General features: G+C 57.0%; 1 protein-coding gene across 21 annotated transcripts in view; it reads right to left on the reverse strand.

Moving 5' to 3' along the window:
- Nucleotides 1–1591: 1591 nt before the first annotated feature.
- ADCY7 (adenylate cyclase 7) overlaps nt 1592–19337 on the reverse strand; it is a 59960-nt gene continuing 42214 nt past the window's right edge. For 15 of the 21 annotated variants that reach the window (XM_033845207.2, XM_033845208.2, XM_033845215.2 and 12 more), the window contains 18 exons: nt 17899–18057; nt 17563–17695; nt 15145–15336; nt 14726–14760; nt 14147–14230; nt 13958–14030; nt 12594–12691; nt 11572–11656; nt 11051–11176; nt 10104–10202; nt 8889–9082; nt 7914–8001; nt 7391–7546; nt 6556–6702; nt 5867–5971; nt 5365–5479; nt 4630–4754; nt 1592–4449 (listed from right to left, as the gene is read on the reverse strand). In XM_033845207.2, the coding sequence (XP_033701098.1) occupies nt 4294–4449; nt 4630–4754; nt 5365–5479; nt 5867–5971; nt 6556–6702; nt 7391–7546; nt 7914–8001; nt 8889–9082; nt 10104–10202; nt 11051–11176; nt 11572–11656; nt 12594–12691; nt 13958–14030; nt 14147–14230; nt 14726–14760; nt 15145–15336; nt 17563–17695; nt 17899–18057 (2170 nt within the window). In that variant the 3' untranslated portion in view covers nt 1592–4293. Of the gene's footprint in view, nt 4450–4629; nt 4755–5364; nt 5480–5864; nt 5972–6110; nt 6220–6555; nt 6840–7390; nt 7547–7913; nt 8002–8888; nt 9083–10103; nt 10203–11050; nt 11177–11571; nt 11657–12593; nt 12692–13957; nt 14031–14146; nt 14231–14725; nt 14761–15144; nt 15337–17562; nt 17696–17898; nt 18058–19337 lie in introns of those variants that run through there. The other 6 variants (XM_073795600.1, XM_073795602.1, XM_073795604.1 and 3 more) reach the window with 6 other exon arrangements.

Here is a 19337-nt window from a genome sequence, read left to right on the forward strand (position 1 = left end):
CTGACTTCAGACTATACTACAAAGCTACAGTAATCAAGACAGTATGGTACTGCCACAAAAACAGAAATATAGATCAGTGGAACAGCTTAGAAAGCCCAGAGATAAACCCATGCACATATGGTCACCTTATCTTTGATAAAGGAGGGAAGAACATACAGTGGAGAAAAGAGCCTCTTCAATAAGTGGTGCTGGGAAAACTGGACAGGTACATGTAAAAGTATGAAATTAGAACACTCCCTAACACCATATACAAAAATAAGCTCAAAATGGATTAAAGACCTAAATGTAAGGCCAGAAACTATCAAACTCTTAGAGGAAAACAGGCAGAACACTCTATGACATAAACCACAGCAAGATCCTTTTTGACCCACCTCCTAGAGAAATGGAAATAAAAACAAAAATAAACAAATGGGACCTAATGAAACTTCAAAGCTTTTGCACAGCAAAGGAAACCATAAACAAGACCAAAAGACAGCCCTCACAATGGGGGAAAATATTTGCAAATGAAGCAACGGACAGAGGATTAATCTCCAAATTTTACAAGCAGCTCATGCAGCTCAATATCAAAAAAACAAACAACCCAATCCAAAAATGGGCAGAAGACCTAAATAGACATTTCTCCAAAGAAGATGATATACAGATTGCCAACAAACACATGAAAGAATGCTCAACATCATTCATCATTAGAGAAATGCAAATCAAAACTACAATGAGCTATCATCTTACACCGGACAAAATGGCCACCATCAAAAAATCTAGAAACAGTAAATGCTAGAGCAGGTATGGAGAAAAGGCAACACTCTGGCACTGCTGGTGGGAATGTAAATTGATACAGCCACTATGGAGAACAGTATGGAGGGTCCTTAAAAAACTAAGAATTACCATACGACACAGCAATCCCACTACTGGGCATATACCCTGAGAAAACCATAATTCAAAAAGAGTCATGTACCAAAATGTTCATTGCAGCTCTATTTACAATAGCCAGGACATGGAAGCAACCTAAGTGTCCATCATCAGATGAATGGATAAAGAAGATGTGGCACATATATACAATGAAATATTAGCCATAAAAAGAAACGAAATTGAGTTATTTGTAGTGAGGTGGATGGACCTAGAGTCTCATACAGAGTGAAGTAAGTCAGAAAGAAAAACAAATACCATATGCTAACACATGTATATGGAATCGAAGAAAAAAAGGTCATGAAGACCCTAGGGGTAAGACGGGAATAAAGACACAGACCTACTAGAGAATGGACTTGAGGATATGGGGAGGGGGAAGGGTAAGCTGTGACAAAGTGAGAGAGTGGCATGGACATATATACACTACCAAACGTAAAATAGATAGCTAGTGGGAAGCAGCCGCATAGCACAGGGAGATCAGCTCCATGTTTTGCGACCACCTAGAGGGGTGGGATAGGGAGGGTGGGGGGGAGGGAACCCAAGAGGGAAGAGATATGGGAACATATGTATATGTATAACTGATTCACTTTGTTATAAAGCAGAAACCAACACACCATTGTAAAGCAATTATACTCCAATAAAGATGTTAAAAAAAAACTGACAAAAAAAAAAACCTTAGGACATCAGGTTTTCCAAATTGCTAATTTAATCTATGAAAAGCTAAACAAAGGAGAAACACTGGTGCTTTATAAAAATGAAATTATAACATTTTGAAACAAATGTTACAGGTCTATAAATATTCAGTATATAGAATAACCCCTAGTCATTTGCATGTACTTTCTCAAAGCATATTTCTGTACATATACACAATGTATACAGTGGTTAATGATCTTGTCTGTTAGGAAATGTTGTTCTTAATAAGTAAACCAGAAAACTTCAGGTGTGATTTTCACTAGCATCAGTGAGGCCACCTCAGTAGAAATCTGAAGCAGGTCCCTGACCCATAGAGAGAAGGTCAGTGTTAGGAAAGATACTTGTCATAAAGCAAAATGACACCTGTGAAGAAATGACTTGGTAATTGGAAAACAAATTTTTGAAAAATAAGTGATTTTTATGGTCAGTTATACACTATGATCTGATCATCAAAAACTCAAAACTTAGGGACTTCTCTGGTGGCGCAGTGGTTGAGAGTCCGCCTGCCGATGCAGGGGACGCGGCTTCGTGCCCCGGTCCGGGAAGATCCCACATGCCGCAGAGCGGCTGGGCCTGTGAGCCATGGCCGCTGAGCCTGCGCGTCCGGAGACCGTGCTCCGCAACGCGAGAGGCCACAACAGTGAGAGGCCCGCGTACCGCAAAAACAAAACAAAACAAAACACCTCAAAACAATATTCTTATCTGAGCACAGTGAAAGAAAAATACATAAATGGTAACCAATTATTTTTTAAAACTCCCAACTGGGATTTCTTTGCCAGAGGAAGAAAGTAATTTGCATATTGCAAGAGCAGAAGTATGCCCACCTCAGAGAGGCCCAGCACACTGATGTGTGTCTACACCATATCCGTGACAGAACCTTCCTGACTTCCCAGGAGAGCCCTATTGAGCAGCCCTGGTCACTCCTGATTTTAAGGGTATAGATTTCAGCATAGTACTTAGATGAAGAATTGGTGTGTAAAAAGGGCAATTTAAGTACGGCTTATTTCCCTTACCAGCGTTTTCACAATGAGATTCCTTTAGGCCAGCAAGTTCTTGTGATTGATTCCTACCTATTCCAGTTTCATGCAGAGCATCAGAGCTGCCACTAGCCCACCCAGCCCCCAACAAGACACAGCACCAGCAGGCAGCAGCTTCGGCTGCAGTCCCCTCCCTGCCCGTGGCTGGGGTGCCAGCGCACCCCACAGCCCTCCGTCCCAGGCAGACCTGGCTGCTTAGTCACCTGTCCGCAACGCTGTGTAATCGTTTGAAGCCTCACGTATGCAAGATTTTCTGTATAATTTCAGGGGAGTTCATGGATGACTTCTGGCTAAGAATTCCTGCTAGGTAGTGAAATTCAGCTGTATTTATCAGAAACCCCAGGGATACTGTGGTTATGAGGCAATGACGTCAGTTCAGAAAAAGGAACGGGCAGTTTGGTTATTATTATTTCTCACCTTGAAACAACATAGGTAGACTTCTTTCCATTCTTTTAGAGCTAAAGTGCTGTAAGACACCACCTCACAGACCTGGCGTTTTCCCTTGCCTTGATTCATTGAGTTGAGAACAAGGACATCTGAGCACCTGTGAGAGGGCTGGCCTCCCAGATACAGGAAGCTCTACACGTGCTCATGCTGAGTAGATGCTCTCAGTTTTGAAGCTCTTCAGAGCTAGCTATGAGGACTGAAGGAAAGGAAAGAACTACAGGCTGTCCAGCTTCTCTCCACACAGACTCCATTCCTTTCCAGTATAAAGCTAAGACAGAGTTGAAGGTTGCAGCGGGTGCTCAAAAATGCATGAGGAGTCAAGGAAGGGCTAAGAGCTTATACCTTAATTTTCTAGGCTTTTCTCATATTAAACCTAATCTCAAAATTCTGGCTTCAAAGTTGTTTGATTCAAAGCCAAGGCTGTGACACTCGTGCCTTCCTGCTATGAGCCGCATTCCTCTGAGCTCCATCCCACAGCTGAGCTGATCTCATATGCTCACACTGGACAGTGGTCCCACTTACGTGTCAGTGGTTACAAAGGCAGAGACTACGCTGCAGAGAAGATAATTTGTCTAGCATCTCAGAAGTCATTTAAAGGATAAGAAATACCTCCATTAACAATGTATCCATTTAAAACAGACACATACCAAAGATGACAAGAAGTAAGAAGTGTCCACTGTGGGGTTTTCTCCCAATTGCTTGAAACCATTTATAGATTTAAAACAAGCACGCTTTCAACTCTTTACCAGAATGCCTGTATGAGAAACGTGGACTCTTGTAGCTGTTCTGCTGGGGAGAAAGGAGTCTCCACCCATCCTGGACAAGAAAAGAAAGACGAGTCTCGCCTGTGCAGCTCACAGGCCAAGGGGCAGTAGGGGTGAGCAGGGGTCTCCAGGTCACGCTCTGAGGTCTCATCCACAGCAGCTGGGGGGATGAGGGTCTAAAGCTCACAAATGAGCCGTTCCCTGCTGTGCTGGAGGCCGAGCTGCAGACTCCGACAGCACAGAGGTTCTGGCTGCCTGTGTGTAAGGCTTGGTGGTCGCCTCAAGCTGAGAAATCCTCTAGTGCCAGTTCAAGGAAGCCATGCACAACCACCTGCTAGGGGTGGTAATGGCCAAACCCTTGGACTGCCTTTGTGACCGCCGTGGGGCTGAGCCTTCCCCCTGGCTTGCTTCAGGGAAGGAAATCGGCTTCCGGCACGTTCTGCACCTACCTAAAGCCCTCCGTTCAGCCCCAACCCTTGAAACTTGGCAGTATCCGTACAGACAAAGTAAGTCCGCAGTTCGCCTTTGCCTTTGACGTTAATCAGTCCACGGCATTCACAAGAATAACCTAGTCCCTGGAGGATGGTACATGTCTCTTCAGTAACCTGAAAAGGAAAAGAAACCTAAGTCTTCAGAAGCAGAAAGAAAATCTGCTGTGGGAGGGATGAAGAGAAATCGGCCAATGGGGTCTGGTTTCCCTCAAGCAGCTGACTGATGCCCAGGCTCCCTCACCTCTGGGAAGTTCTTCCCCCCTTGGGCACAGGTTTCCCCAGGTGAGCTTTTACCTGGATTTTCCCAAGTTCCCCAGTGCTCTCCATTCGACTGGCAACATTGACCGTGTTTCCCCAGATGTCGTACTGAGGTTTTCGTGCCCCAATCACTCCAGCAATCACGGGCCCATGGTTTATGCCTAAAGAACATGTTTGCAGTTAGCAGATCATAGAGGCAAAGCCTCGGGCTTATAAGGCCACAGAATCCACCCGACAACCACAGAAAGCGTTGACAGAACAACTGCAATGAAGGTTGGAAGGGTGCTTCCTGAGTCTGACGGGAGGTGGTACTTGCGATGGGAGGAGAGCGCTCCCTGGGCAGTTCTTTTTCAGACTGTGCTGGATGTGAAACCTGAGTCCACTGTTAACACTTCTTGTATCTGCTAATCTCTTGAACAGTAAATGGGCTTTGAGCGCTGACCCTGTTAGCTAACAGTGACTACTTAGGTTAATGATTTTGCTTTGTTCTCAGTGTATTTAAGGTCACCTCTTTACAGCCAGGGATTTGGGCTTTCCAGTCCCCGTAGTGATATATTCCTGTTTACTTAAAACTTGCCAAGGTAACTTCATAAATAGTACGCAAAGAATTCTTATTACCCAGTCACTGGGGTTTTAAGATCAGAAAGGGATTTCTAAAACTTTTCATGGCAGATGACAACATACACCGGACTGAGAGTGGATTTGCCAGGAGGCGGGAGCTGCACAGTCCCACCCGGAGCTCAGGCCCAGCCCGCCTTCCCAGGGCCTCACCAACTCGGAGGCGGAAGGAGTTGAAGGAGTGCCGGTTGATGCCATCCAGCTTGCTCATCAGGGCGGTGCTGAACTCCACCATGATGCCGATGTGGGCGTGCTGCCGCTCCAGGTCCTGCAGGACAGAGCACTCCATTGGGGCCAGGGCCAATCACACCCCGTCTTCCTGCCTCCACCGGCTGTCAGATGGACGCTCCAACACCCTGACCTGCTGAGCGCTGTGTGCCAGCCTGGGCATGAAACCCATGGGGGACCACTGATGGGCAGAGATGTACCCAGGCTCCTCCACAGAGGGTCTAGGACCTGCTCCCCCACCTAAGCTCCCCTCCTGGTGAGGGGCCGCCTGCCCCAACCCCTCCACCAAAAGGCTCCCTCAGGCTGAGCCATGAGCTCCTCTGCCCTTCCCTCAAAGGAGGGGGCACGGAGAGGTGTCGGTCTGGGGCTGTCTTGAATTTCCCCTCATCTGGGGCTGGGACATGAGACCACCAGATTGCCTGGGTACCTGGTTCTCGTGCCCTGAGGGGATGCTGAGCCCTGCAGCTGCCATGTACGTGCTGCCGATGGTCTTGATCTTCTCCACACCACTGAACTTGGGCTTTAACAGCAGCTATAAGACGAAAGGAAGCAGGCCATACAACACAGCTGCAGCCCAGGCCTGTCCCAGGTTCTGAGAAGGGCGTAGGATTCTCTCCCACCACCACTCCTAATGCAAACATTTCTCATGCGGGGGCCCTTCCCACCTGAGTTCACACCTCCGTACAGGTGGGGACACAGCCTCTGGGTTCTCTCCCTGCTGCTCCCTCGTCTCTGTTCCCTGACATTCCCTGTCTCTTCCATTCTCATCTGGTCTCATGCCTGCGAAGGAGCAAACACCCCGCCCGACAGTATCTACACAGGAATGTCGATTATTTGCAGCCAAGAGTTAAGCCCAAACTGAGTGACTTCCTTTGAAACAGGTTGCTAGCACGGGCTTGGCAGGAAATCAGACTGTTCTACAACCTAAATCTAAGGAAGCTGCCCCTCACAGAGGAGATAAATTACATCGTGACAAGCAAGCAAACGTGTAGGTACTTCTTATAATTTGTGTGCCACGTGTTCTCCCCAAGGGCGCCGCAGCACACGTGTTCAGTGGGCGCAGGGTGCCCGCGGCCCCAGCCTGCCCTCTCCAGGCTGTGTGGAGGGAGGCCTCACCTCATCAAAGTCAGCTATGATCTCGTTCAACAGGCGCAGGCACTCCAGCCCTTCCTTGTTGACGTCGCACTCCGTGTAGAATACTTTGAAGTCCGGCACGGATGCAAACATGACACACACGCAGTCATAGGACTGATGGTACCAGTCCTGGATTGGGGGTGGGTAGAAACACGACCCTGTGGCCACCAGACCTCGTTGGGGCGGGTGGTGGGGGGAAGCAGACGGGAGGCGATTCCTCGCGCTCCAGGAGCAGATGCTGGCTGTACATGGGACTCAAGTGGGGGCTGTTACAAAATAGGAGATTCTGAATCAATGCGTTGGGGAGGGTCAGACTCAGGTTGGTTTGGGGCTCCTTTAAGTACCCTGGGTCTGTACAGCTGGGCTTGAGAACCCGTGGGTAGCAGAAGGTAACAGGAGGCCTGGGTTCCATGCCCACTGGGCCTGAGTTTCCACAGATAAAAAACTCTGCTACACAGAACTGGTAAAAATGCATGTTTTCATCAACAGATGGTCCAGATTGCAAATACCTGGACATCTGATCCTTGCAACCATCCTGCCAGCCAAGTACTATCGGCCCCATTTTATAGATGTGAAAATCAAGGCCCAGGGCAGTGAGCGATCTTGTCCACAATCACACCTGAACCCTAGTCTCCGATCCAAAGCCTGTGTTCTTACAGCTAACACCACACATGGTCTCCTGGGCGCATCAGTGAGGCCAAGAGCCATGGAAACCAAGTGCAGAAAGCACCTTGTAGCTATAGTGCGTCCCTCCACGGGACTGCATCTGTACCTTCAGTCTCCCTGTCCTAGTGACTGAGCCCCCTCTCACCCACACCTCATTTAACTTGTCACCAATGAAGTGGGCGGCCACATGGGCTGGCAGGACATTCTCTAGAAGAAGGCGGTTCACATTCTCCATGGTTTCAAACTCCTCGTGTTCCTTCTTGAACTTCTTCTTCCACAGACAGTCCAAGCGGCAGTAATAGTCAATCTGCAGACAGAAGGGAACATCGGTGTCCCGGCAGCAGTGAGCGAGGGCAGAGCGCACTCGTAACCCTGGGGGCTACGGAGCCGGCCCATCAGCACTGCAGCCTGTGCCCCTGGCAAACGTCCCCAACTCAACAGCCACTCCCCAGTCAGCCAAGTGACCCACAGGATTAAATGTCACTCGTGTCCTGATGGGAGGTAAGGACACTTGCCCAGGACCCCGACCCAGGGACCGGAGCTCCCCGAAAGACTGCAGTCCTGTGTGCTGCTCCAAATCTGAGGCAGCCCCAGCCCCACCCCCAGCCTCTCCAGAAAGAGGTACAAGCAGCCAGGTAGAGCTAGGGACGCAGAGGGCGCCTCCTGGGCCGTACCTGTCTGGAGAGCATGATGAGGGTGGTGTAAAACAGGACCAGGTAGAAATTGATCATTGTCTTCAGATCCCATGAACAGGACGGGGAGCTGCCGGGTATGAGGGGAAAGGCAGGCGTCATCTCCACTTCCGCCCAAAGCCCCCCACATTCAGGGGATGGCACGAGGCCCAGACGCAGGGCCAGCCCACGGGAAAGTGAACAAGATGGGAGATCGTTGCCCTCGGAGCTCACGTTCTCGGGGTTGGCAAACAGGACGCTTCAGGTTGTAAAGAAAAGGGGGACGTACAGTTGACAGGGAGGTGACATCTGAGCTCACACCTGGGTCTCAAGGGATATTCATGGCGAAGTCTGAAGGAAAGCACTCTAGGCAGGCAGGGGAGCGGCCACAGGCCTTGCAGGTCGGCAGAAGCAAGGTGCAGGTGCAGGCCAGATCCACGGGAGCACACCTAGTTCTGGGTCCCCAGGCTCCTGCCTTTTAGTTCAAGGGGAGCCAGTCCCCGCTCCTCAATCCACTTGAGGCCCAGAGCCCCCAGAACCACGCACACGCCAGCGCCTCGCATCAGTCTGGGAAGAGATCAGAGCCAACTGCTCTCTCCAGGGCTCTGCAGACCCAGGACATGGCTCAAAGCAGGGGACTGGGCTAGAGCTGAAGCCTCCGCCTCCCGCCCCCAGGCTGGCCTAGAGACAGGATCACCCAGGTGGCCTCCTGGGGCCGGGGACACCCCCTGCACATGAGTCACACTCAGCTCTGAGTGCTGCAGACCCAGGGCCTGAGCCCATCACTTCCCCTCCTGTAAAGCAGAAACCATGCCACCTGCCGGTCCAGCCCACAGGGTGTCCGGTCCAGAGGGGACTGTGAATGCAAAAGCACCTTAGTTTGAAATGACACTAAGACGAGACAAAAAGTGCTACAATGGGCCACGGTCAAGACAGGCAGTGGGCAGGGGTCCCCGCAGTGTGGGGTCTGGGCCCCACCTGAGGGTGCCATTGGTCTTGGTGAGGTTGCCCAGGCTGTAGCCACAGCAGTCCCACTGCCAGCACGGGGAGATGTTGAAGAGCACCAGGTAGGCCACCAAGGCCACTGTCAACAGCACGACCTTCAGCTCCAAGCTCATCCGCAGGAAGACAGAGCAGGCGATGAAGGCCAGGATGCAGCTGCAGGTGTAATACTGGGGAGACAGGGACGTCGGTCATCCCACCATCTCCCGTCACCAAGAGGCACCTCCCGGATCAGAGGTCACCCAAGGGACGGACACCTTTAGCCACAGAGGAATCCGTGAAGATCCAGTGTGTCTTCAGCACCACCCTCCTGCCTCACTGACCTCCCTTAACAAAGAGCAGGCAACGGAATCTAAAACTTTCTATATTGTGTTGTTCTTACTATATTTTTACTTCCACTTATGGCAAGTGAACTCAAGGAAAAAGAAACGCAGTAAATAAAAATGCAGGTGCTGGGGAGGCTGTGACAAGGTCCAGGCAGTGATCTGAGTTCTGCCATGAGCCGGTGCCTCCCAAAGTGCATCTCTGCCCACGTTACTCTCCTGCTCAAGAGCATGCTGTGGCTCCCTACTGCCCCCAGAATAAAGACCAAGCTCTTCACCCTGGCACTCATGCTCCACTGGAGCTGGATCTAACCTACCTCTGGCTTCATCTCCCAATCCTCCCCCACCCCCTCCCCGTGACACGACCACCTGAAACCTACTGTGCCCACTACCTGCCTTGGTTTTTTTCGCTGTCCCCTCTTCCAACCCCCGTCCCATAACCTTTGTGCCCTTTAGAGACCAGCTCAAATTCACCACCACCCCCCTCAAGTCCCACAGCCCTCATCCTGTCCGGGAGGGTGCTTCAGGCACAGCTTCTGGTGTCAGCCCACCTGGGCCCAGTCCTGGCTCCGCCGCCTATGAGGCAAATCCATCGGCCTCCCCGCGACCACTCCCCCATCCATGAAGTGGAGATCATGACGAGTGTGGTCAGGAGACAACCACCAGCGCAGGGCGCTCCCACCCTCTCGCCTTGGACCCAGGCGCCAGCACCTGGACCCCTTAGCCCCACCCGGCCCTGCTCTGTCGCCTCGCCTGGGAGGGGGGGGACTCAGCTCTTCCATGCCCATGGGCTCTGGTGCTCAGTGTGTTCTGAGCACGCAGGGACAGTCCGAGTGAGGGCACCAGGAGCCCCGAGGGACACACTCACCGGGAGGAGCTTGCACAGGGTCCTCTCCCAGCTGCTCACGGCCCCCGGGCCCGTCTCGTTCCCAGCAGGCAGCCCTGGGGCCGGGAAAGGCATCAGCGGCTACGGAAAAGACAGGTCCCCGTGAAGGGTGGTCCAGGGGCTCCAGGGTCTGCCCCGGCTGAGCGGGGCTGGGGACCTGGAGCGGGCAGAGGGCAGGGCCGGGGCCTCCGAGAGCGCCATGGGCATCTCCTGCCAGGCCTGGCTCTAAGCCTGGCCGGAGCCTCTGTGCCCCCGACGTCCCACCACAGCTGGCAGCTTCACTGCGGGAAGAGGGAGCCCAAGGAAGGCACAGGGATGCCACCCCAGCGCCTGACTCGGGGCGGGGGCAGAAGCTGGGAGCAGCGTTTTCAGTGAGCCCCCTTCTCCTCAGGTGACGCTGAGGGAGGTGGTCACAGAGTCCCTAGTGCAGGGGACACGGAGATGGGAGAGACTCTGGCTCTAAATGTCGGAGCGGGGGAGGACCGGGTGGGACAAGTGCTGTCTGAGCCCAAAACACACGAGCCCGGCCCGAGAAGCAGGGCCCAGGCGTCCCCTCCAGCTTGTGCCCAGGGCTGCTCATCCCCAGCGAGGAGACTGGGTCTCAGAGAAGCTGAGACAGGACCTCCTCAGGGGCAGGAAAGAAAGACCGGGACGTCAGGACGCCGTGGTGGCCCTGTGGGGTCGGCCACATGAACGCTCTGGGGGCCCCCAAGTCCTCATGTGACAAACACAGGGTGAGGAGCTCAGAGCCGCCATGGGAACCTCACAGGGCTCTGGATACAGTCACACCAGATGGGCTTTTAGGCAACAGGATTATAGGATTCTAGAATCCGGAGGTCCCCAGGGTCAAAGACTGCTCCCTCCTCCCCGGAAGCATGCAGGGCCCGAGGGGTCTTTGCCAGGCCTGCCGTCCCCGCCGCAGAACCCACCAGGTTGACCACGGCGACGGCGAGCAGGCTGCCGATGGTCAGGACGGCCAGGGACACCCGCAGCAGGGGCTGCGTCTCCACCCTCTCGGAGATGGCTCGGAGCGCGCCCCGCGCTGGGCAGCACCTCTGCGGAATCACAGTGTCATCACCCAGCACCCACACCCAAGGTGCAGGGAGAGCCCGCAGGAGGCCTGGCCCGGGGGCCCACAGCCCAAGGGCCCAGCAGAGCGAGAGCTTCTGAGAGCTCTGCTGGGGAGTCAGGGGTGCTGTGCCCGCCCGGCCCAGAGCTCAGGACACGTGTGGTGCGTAGACAGAAGGGACAGCCCCACCCTTGGGGCTGGGGACAGCCACAGCCGCTTGCGGACTACTAGCACATAGGACGGAGAGCCCTGGGAGAAGCCTCCAGACGGCGCTCCAGGCCGGAGGGGCAGGGGTCATGGGGCCGGGGCTCGCACCACCACAGTCCCGACACCTGGGGGGCCCGGCCTGCCCACCACCCAGTCAGGGGCCTCCCCACTCACCAAGAGCTCACGGGCAAAGCACAAGCCTAGTACCAGCCCGAGCACGCAGGCTACCAGCCCAAAGGACACACCCAGAGCCGCCATCCTGGAGAGGAAGGAGAAACCTAAGTTCTGGGGGACCCTCTGCCCGGGGCCAAGCCACCGGCATGCTCCCCACCCCCAGCGCCTCAGTTCACCTTCTCCCCCCTCCCGAACGGCTACTCTGCACTCAGCCGAAGGGGCACACTGCACACCGTGGTCCAGCTGCCCCACGAACAACACACAAGGCCCGGCCGAGACACGAGGACCAAGGTCAACATCACGCCCCGCTTTCCAGGCCAAGTATACAAGAAATAACTGATCATACAGCCTTCAGACTCTTGCCCGGCACACAAGCACCATCGAAAAGCGTTCCCTATTTCGTCTTTATTAAGCACGTCCTGAACCACGATCCTAGTGGATCCTTTGGCCTAACTACCCTTCCAGAAGCCTCCAACTGGCTGACCTTCCTACCTCCCTGGGACCTCAGCCCCCTGTCCCTGCCCCCAGCAACAGAGCCCTTTCGCAGAAGCGTGAATCTCAGCGGCTCCTGTGTACTGGCCACACATCCTGGATAAGGCATTAAGCCCCCCGGGCCTCAATTTCCCACACCTAAGAGGGAGGTGGCAGCAGCTACGGTTTTAGGAGTCTGCCCTTCTAGGACTCCAAACACCTAAAGCAACAGTCACAAAACACTGAAATGCCTGAAGGGCCACACAGAAAACAGGTGACTTTGAAGGCGAGAGGCATCTGGGAGTGGGGAGGCCTGCGGCTTGAGCGCGCAAGCATGTTCAACTAACACTAAAACTAAACGTTGGCAAATCCAGGTATGGGGGCCACGGTGCCAGGTCCAGTTTCTGGGGCTCTGACGCCTAAAGGGACTAAAGGTACTAACTCTAACAGCCAGCCCCTTCCTGCAGGTCTTCTGGTGGGATCTGCAAGGTCACCACCCCTCCTAGCCTGACCCCAGTGTGCCTGACCATCCGGCCCACCCCCCGACTGACCTGGGCATCAGCAGGGCATGGACGAGCAGGATGCAGATGAACACAAGGCTGGCACAAGCGAAGTAGTAGCGGGCCCGCGGGATGGGTGCCAGGCGGTACTGGGGGCGACAGAGACTGTGAGGGGTGGCCGGGCGGCCGAGGCCCCGCCCGCAGGGCAGGCTCCTTGCTCTGACCCCTTCCTGGGCTCCACCCTGGCTCGAGTTAATCATCTCTAAGAAAAGCCTTACACCCCCTCCTTGACTTCCTCCCCTCCTTGACTGTTACATCATCACCGAACAAACAATTTTCATCTGTTTCCATTCTGCAGTCTCTCTTTTATGTTTAGAGGCGCTACCTTCCCCTCCCCCACCCCGGCCAGGTCTCTGACTTCATTTCCAAGGTCCCTGTAAAGCCCGCAGCCCAAGTCCGTGGGCGAGAACCAAATGGGAGCTCTGGGGCTGCTGCGACTGGGGCTATGGGGCTTCTGTTCTCACCCCAAACCGAGGAGCACCGCCAGGCCTGAGCCCCACGCCGTCGGGCAGGGGGCCTGTGCTGCCCGCCCCGCCACACCCGGTACCACCTCAAGATCTCAGCCCACGGGGCTCCTGCCGCAGATGAGCAAACCGAGGCTCAGGGAGCCCGGCAGCCTGTCCAGGTCTCACAGCCAGCAGGTGGCCCGCCAGGCGGCTCTGCTGGTGACCACACCTGCCTCCAGACCCCAAGCTCCCCACACAGGGAGCCCCCAACTCAGGGAGACCCCCAGTCCTGGAGGCTGAAGCGGCAGAGAGGTCCCAGCACCAGAGGGCCGTGGGCTGGGTCACTCTCTCAGGCCACATCTGAGGCCAAGACGCCCCAAACCTTGGGGTCCGTGACATGGGTACCGTCGCCCACCTTGGCCTGCAGGTGAGGGCAGAATGACACACGCGTGCCTCGGACGTTGCCAGAACCAGTAGGCTCTCGAAAAATAAGTGAATGGTCACTAGCGGGACACAAGCATGGTGTTACAGCAGCCAAAAGGGGGAACCGGTCAGGCCCCGTCAAACTGATCCTGAGTTTGGGGCTTTTTCCTACAAAGTGCAGAGCCAAAGGTGCACGCTGGCCCCTGACAGCACTGGCCGAGGCTTGGCATCTGAAGGGAGCGAAGTCTCCCAAACCCAAGTCGGGGAACCACTAACGGGGGTGTCAGGGGCAGGGGCGAGGCCAACAAGAAGAGAACCCAAACAGGCTGCACTGAGCCCCGTCCCCACCCCAGTGGCAGCTGGAGCGCCTCCCCGGCGCCCTCCCTGAGCAGGCCTTCTGGGGGTGTTGGCTGCCCTGTGGCCAGCACCCGCCCCCCACCCCAGGCCTTGTTGCCCCTGTTCCTGGGGCTGCTCAGAGGTCCTCACCTCTCGCTCGAAGCCCTTCTCCAGGAAGATGGACCCAAAGGTGTAGAAGTCATCAGACTTGGAGCAGCAGGGTCTGTGGGGTGGAGACACAGGCAGTGAGAGGTGGCGCCTGGAGGAGTCGGGGGGAGGGCGTGGGGACACAGCCACTGGGCACGAGGCACAAGGCGAGCACAGGTCTCGGAGCCTCACCTCGTGGAGCTGAGGCCCTCGATGGCTGACAGCATCTCATCATCGTATGAGTCATCCTCTGACCGCCCCTTGGGGGACGCACTTCTGGAATCAGACACCCGCAACGGCATCAGCCCAGGAACCTACATCTACTTGCCCAGAGGCAGGGGTGTAGACGAGATGGCTCACCCAAGTGGGGTTCCCAGGTGCCTGCAGGAGGTCCCAGAGCCTCGTGCAGGATGGAGGAGGGACAGGCGGGTCCCATTGAGGCCCAGAGAGGACAAGCGAAGGCCCAGCATCACCCAGCCAGAAGCAAAGGGCAGACCCCCCAGGCCCCGGTCCAAGGTCTCTCCCACTAAACCCCAGGGTTCCATCACACCAACCCCACTGACCCCACTACAGGGTGGGTATACAACAGCCACTCGATCATTGTGAAGTTTTGGTTCCTAAAAACACTCTGACCCAAGCCATGGCGAAACCCATAGTCAGGGCTGGGCCTTGTGGAGCTGCCCTCCTGGACAGAGGCTGGTCAGGGCAGCCTGCCTGGAGGAGGTGACTGGGGCAGGACTTGGCCAGGGAGGCAGGAGACAGGGCACAAACCTGTCAGGGGTCCGGTGGCGCCGTAGGGGAATGGCCTGGAAGGGAAGGGAGGGAGAGACGGTTATTCTCCAGGACCCGGGGCCCTGATGGCGCCTCACCGGACTGGATCTATCATCTCTGGCACTCTCGGATGCAAGGACTGTCCAAGCTGCAGGCACCCAGAACTGAAACTGAACTTGGTCTGGAGAACCAGGAGGCCAGGGACATCCCCCGCCACCCTGGAGCATTCTCCAAATGCCTTCACTTCCCCAAGGGCCCCAGGAGGGAGCGAGGGAGGGCAGAGCCTGCAACCATCCTGCAGATGCGGAAAGTGAGGCTTGGCCGGAAGGACACCCTTAGCGGAAGGACACCCGTAGCATGTGCTCTCCCGCCCCTGCCCGCGGCCCCTGCTCCCAGCTCTCTGGGAGGAGAGGTCCTACCTTGGGCCTCCGCCCGTGGGGCACAGGGGTCTCGTTGCTGCTCACGTTCTCGCGTTGGTTGAGGTGTGCGAAGGGCCGCGCCGCCCCCCAGGACTCGAGGTAGCGGGTCATACGCACAGAGGCCCGCATCTTCAGGGTCGCGTCCCCCTTGGACTTGGTGAGGTGTAGGCTGGGCGGGGGCGGCTGCTGGCTCTGCGGGCAGACGCAGACACGGCCTGTCCCACCCCTCCCCTCTCAGCACGGGAACGGCCCGCCCCCATCCCGCTCCCCCAGAAGCGCGATGCTGCCCAGAACGCTGGCCCGTCTGGCGAAAAGGGAAAATGGCAAAACAGCTGCTGGGTCTGCAGCCCCTCGGGGACTGGCGGAAGCCCAGTGCTCTCCCTGGCCGGGCACCGGGGAGGCCCCAGCTCGGGGTCCTGTCCCTGCCACAGGCACAACTGTGCACAGCCCCTCAGGCCCTTCTCTGCCTCCCCAGGGCAAGAGGTGGGGTCAGGCCCCAAGCCCGAAGGCTCCACTTGGCCCCTGAAGCTCCCTGGGTCTGAAAGCCCATCGGCCCCTCCCGGTGGACGCACCCCAGGGAGATGGCACCCAGGGAAGAAGCCACAGGCATCCTGCCCTGCCCACCCACATGCGGCAGCACACATCATTCGTGTGGGAGCAGCCAGGAGGAAGGGGAATGCTGGCCAACCCAGGGCTGCTCCCCACGGGGCAGCATTCCAGGGAGTTCCACTCGTACAGCCCCCAAACCACAGCATGGGTCCAGTATCTGCCACAAGTTCACACTGGTGGAGGCGCTACCGCCAGCTCAGCAGAGAGGCCAGAGGAGTCTTTCCCCCTCTACTTAGATGCGCACAGACACCTCTCACCACACGGGTCCCCGTCAGGGGGGACGTGCCGGCGGCGAACAGGGATGCACGAAAAACTTTCTATAGCACACCCTTCATGCTTTTTGAATTTTCAACTATGGGAATGAATAAAATTAAACAAAGATCGGGGAAGGTAGCGTTGCCAGATAAAAGACAGGGTGCCCAGTAAACCCTGCATGAGACACTCGTACTAAAGCCTTCTCCCTTGTTCATCCGGAACACGAGTCTGACTGGGCGCCCGCGGTCATACCTGCTGATCCGGCAGCCCTGCGGGGTGGGTTACAGGACTACGCCTGCCACCACCTCGGGGTCAAGGGCTCTGCTTCACTCGTTCACAAGCTATCTGGGGCCCTGCTCTGTACCAGGCGTTGTCCTAGGACCGGGGGTTGAAGCCTGGAGAATAGGGACCCCCATCCCGAGCCTGCCCCCGTGGAGCTCACACTGACAATAAACAGTAAAAAGGATAAACAGGAGCATTTGGGACAGAGGGCTCTGGGCGGAGGGGGCAGCAGTGACAAGGGCTCTGCAGTGGAAAGAGCCTGGCAGTGGAGGGACAGGAGGCTAGCACAGGGCAGGGGAGGAAGGAAGCCGGGGGGGGGGGGGGGGGGGGGGAAGGGGGGGGTGTCAGAGGAGTGGGCGGGGCCCAGAGCTGCAGGGACAGGGCGAGGGGCTGGGTGGTTTCCACGATAGTGGGCTGGGAGCAGCCCCAAGGTACCAGGAGGGGTTCCCCCAATGCTCGCTCAGCATGGCTGACCCACATAGGGCGCACTGGGAACGTCAGCAGGATGAAGCCCGAGGGTGTCGGGGGAGGCTCACAGGCGGGCCCGCGGCTGCCCCAGAGACTGGCAGGCGGGCCAGCCCCAAGGACGGCAAAGGCCAGAGTGAGACGGAGCTGGAAGGAGCCAGCCACTGCCGACATTCTTGAGCAAGCCCCAAGGATGATTCACCGAGGGCCCAGACGAGCTGGCCTCCCACGGGCGGGAGCGAAAGGCCCCTGCCGGCGCAGGCCTGGGGCCCACGGCCCAGAAGCAGGCTCACAGCCTGCCCCACCACGGGGTCCTGAAGGGAGTGGGGCCAACCGAGAACCTGGGCGGGTGCACGCGGCGGGTAAGAGCCCAGGACACACAGGGGCTCCTGCCTATTGGCCCCCTGGCCATTCCTTGCTTCCCTGACTCCCATCCAAAGCGTGTTTTTAAAACGTGTCTTTTGAAAATCTGAACGATTAGTGACAACCTCATGGAAAATAAACTAACAGTGACTATTGTTTCTAGAACATTTATGACGCACCCAGTTGACAGGGAGGGCTTCACTCAGATTAGCTTTTTCTCCTCTTGAGGTAGGCGCCGTTGTTATCCCCGTTTCATAGAACAGAACACTGAGGCCCAGAGAAGTTGTCCCTTGGGGCCTAGACCATGCCTAGTAACGGGGCACTGCCTCCTACCCCGGGCGGGCCCCACCTCTCCCTCCACGGGGGCCATGCCCCGGGCATGGGCCCTGCTCCCAAGCACAGCCCCAGCGCCGCCCCCCAGCCTGCCGCAGCTGAGCCTCGTACCCGGGGGTCGATGACCAGGTAGGTGCGGATGTTCATCTCCTTCAGGTAGGGGTCCCGCTGCTGCCCGTGCCCGTCCTCCACCTCATACGCCTTGTCCAGGTGGTTCAGCGTCGCCTCTGTGATGTGCACCCGGCTGGGGGAGACGAGAGTCAGACAGCAGCAGGGCCCAGCGAGGGCAGACACCCACCCGGGGGTGCTGAGCAGGCCGGACCCTGGGCGGGCTCCCCCCACCTTCAGGTCGCTGATTCCCTCTCTGACCCCATGCTGATACCCCACCACCGCAGCCCAGAGTCAGCCCCAGACCTGTGACCCCACCGCCATCCAGCTGAGCCTCACCCAGGGACTCCAGCTGCCTCCATCCTGTTGGCCAGGGACACGTCATGGGACCACACATCATACTGCCACTTGCGCAGCCCGATGACACCGCACAGCACGTTCCCCGAGTGTATGCCCACACGCATGCTGATGTCCACGCCTGTGGCCTCCCGCACCTGCCTGGGGCAGAGGCCCGTCAGCCCACCCCAGCCAGGGCTGCTGGGGGGCCCTGAACCCTAGGACAGGCTCAAGGTCCCTGGTAGGGGGTGTGGCACGGGGTGGGGGCAAAGCAAGGGTGCGGGGAGCGTATGGGAACAGGGCAGGCCCAGCTCACAGAAGAGAACGTTCTCAGCCTGAGGGGGCTGCCTCCTTGCAAGGGGTTGAGCCCCCCATGTCTAGGAGTGTGCAAATGGATGTGGCCGCCCCAAGCTCAAAGGCTGTTGAAAGGAGGAGGAATCCCAACTGTCACTGGTCACGGTGGCTCCTGCTGGAGGCCCTAACACACTATCACTGGGTGTTACCCCTGCCTGGCAGCCCCAGCTGGAGTCTGCAGAGGAATCCAGACACTGCCCCAAACCCAGGAGAAACAAGGAACGTGGGGACAGCCCTGGGGGGCCTTACACACCCCCATCTCTGGGAACCGGGAGTACTGGGGGTTGCCAGCACCACTTAGTACAAGGAGCCCCAACTTCAGAGTTCCCTGGGGCCCAAGGCACCCCCAACACGAGCAGGCCTCCAGGTCCCTTTGATAAGTGCGTGAGGGCCTGGGCAGCAGCCAGTGCCACGTGTCCGCCAACGGGCTAGGGATGGACCGAGCCTGCCGGGGTCAAAGCCAGTGGGAGCAGAGGGCCCCGCACAACCTCCACATGCTCCAGGGAGGGAAGGAAGCCCCAGGGCTGTGGCACCAGCCCGAGGTCACACAGGCGGTGACGCAGAGCCAGCCTGTGACCTGGACCGACTCCCTGACCGGGTTTTTTTCTGGTGAGACTTCAGGAGGACAAGCCGGAGCTGGGTTTGCGCGGAAGCTGTGCGCTGCCCGGCAGCCCAGCCGCGCCCGGCTCTGCCCCGAACGCTGGGCCGTTTGGCCAAGCCCGCCTGGCCCTCCGCCACCCGCTTGACCACCACAGACCACGGCTGCTCGGGCTCCAGAGAGCCTTGTGGGGAGCTGGGATGTTGGTGGCAAGGAGCCGCAGGAGGCTGAGGGCTAGTCCCCCAACTCTAGGGTCTTCACAGGGCGAACAGGAAGCAGACGGAGGCCTGGAGCCCAACCCTGCGTCTGCCAGCTCCCCTGCTGCTGCGAAGGCTCAGCCTCCGGAGAAACGGAGCCCAGCTGCCCGCCCTCATGGCCCTCAGCTCTGAGACTCTCTGGAACTCGGAGTCCCAGTGGGCCCAGAGGGAGGGATGCAAACACACTGCTGAGTGGTCCAGGTAAGCCTCCTGCGCCCCTGGAGCCTCACTTT

The sequence above is a fragment of the Tursiops truncatus genome, chromosome 19, assembly GCF_011762595.2.
Source record: "Tursiops truncatus isolate mTurTru1 chromosome 19, mTurTru1.mat.Y, whole genome shotgun sequence".
Lineage (NCBI taxonomy): Eukaryota > Metazoa > Chordata > Mammalia > Artiodactyla > Delphinidae > Tursiops > Tursiops truncatus.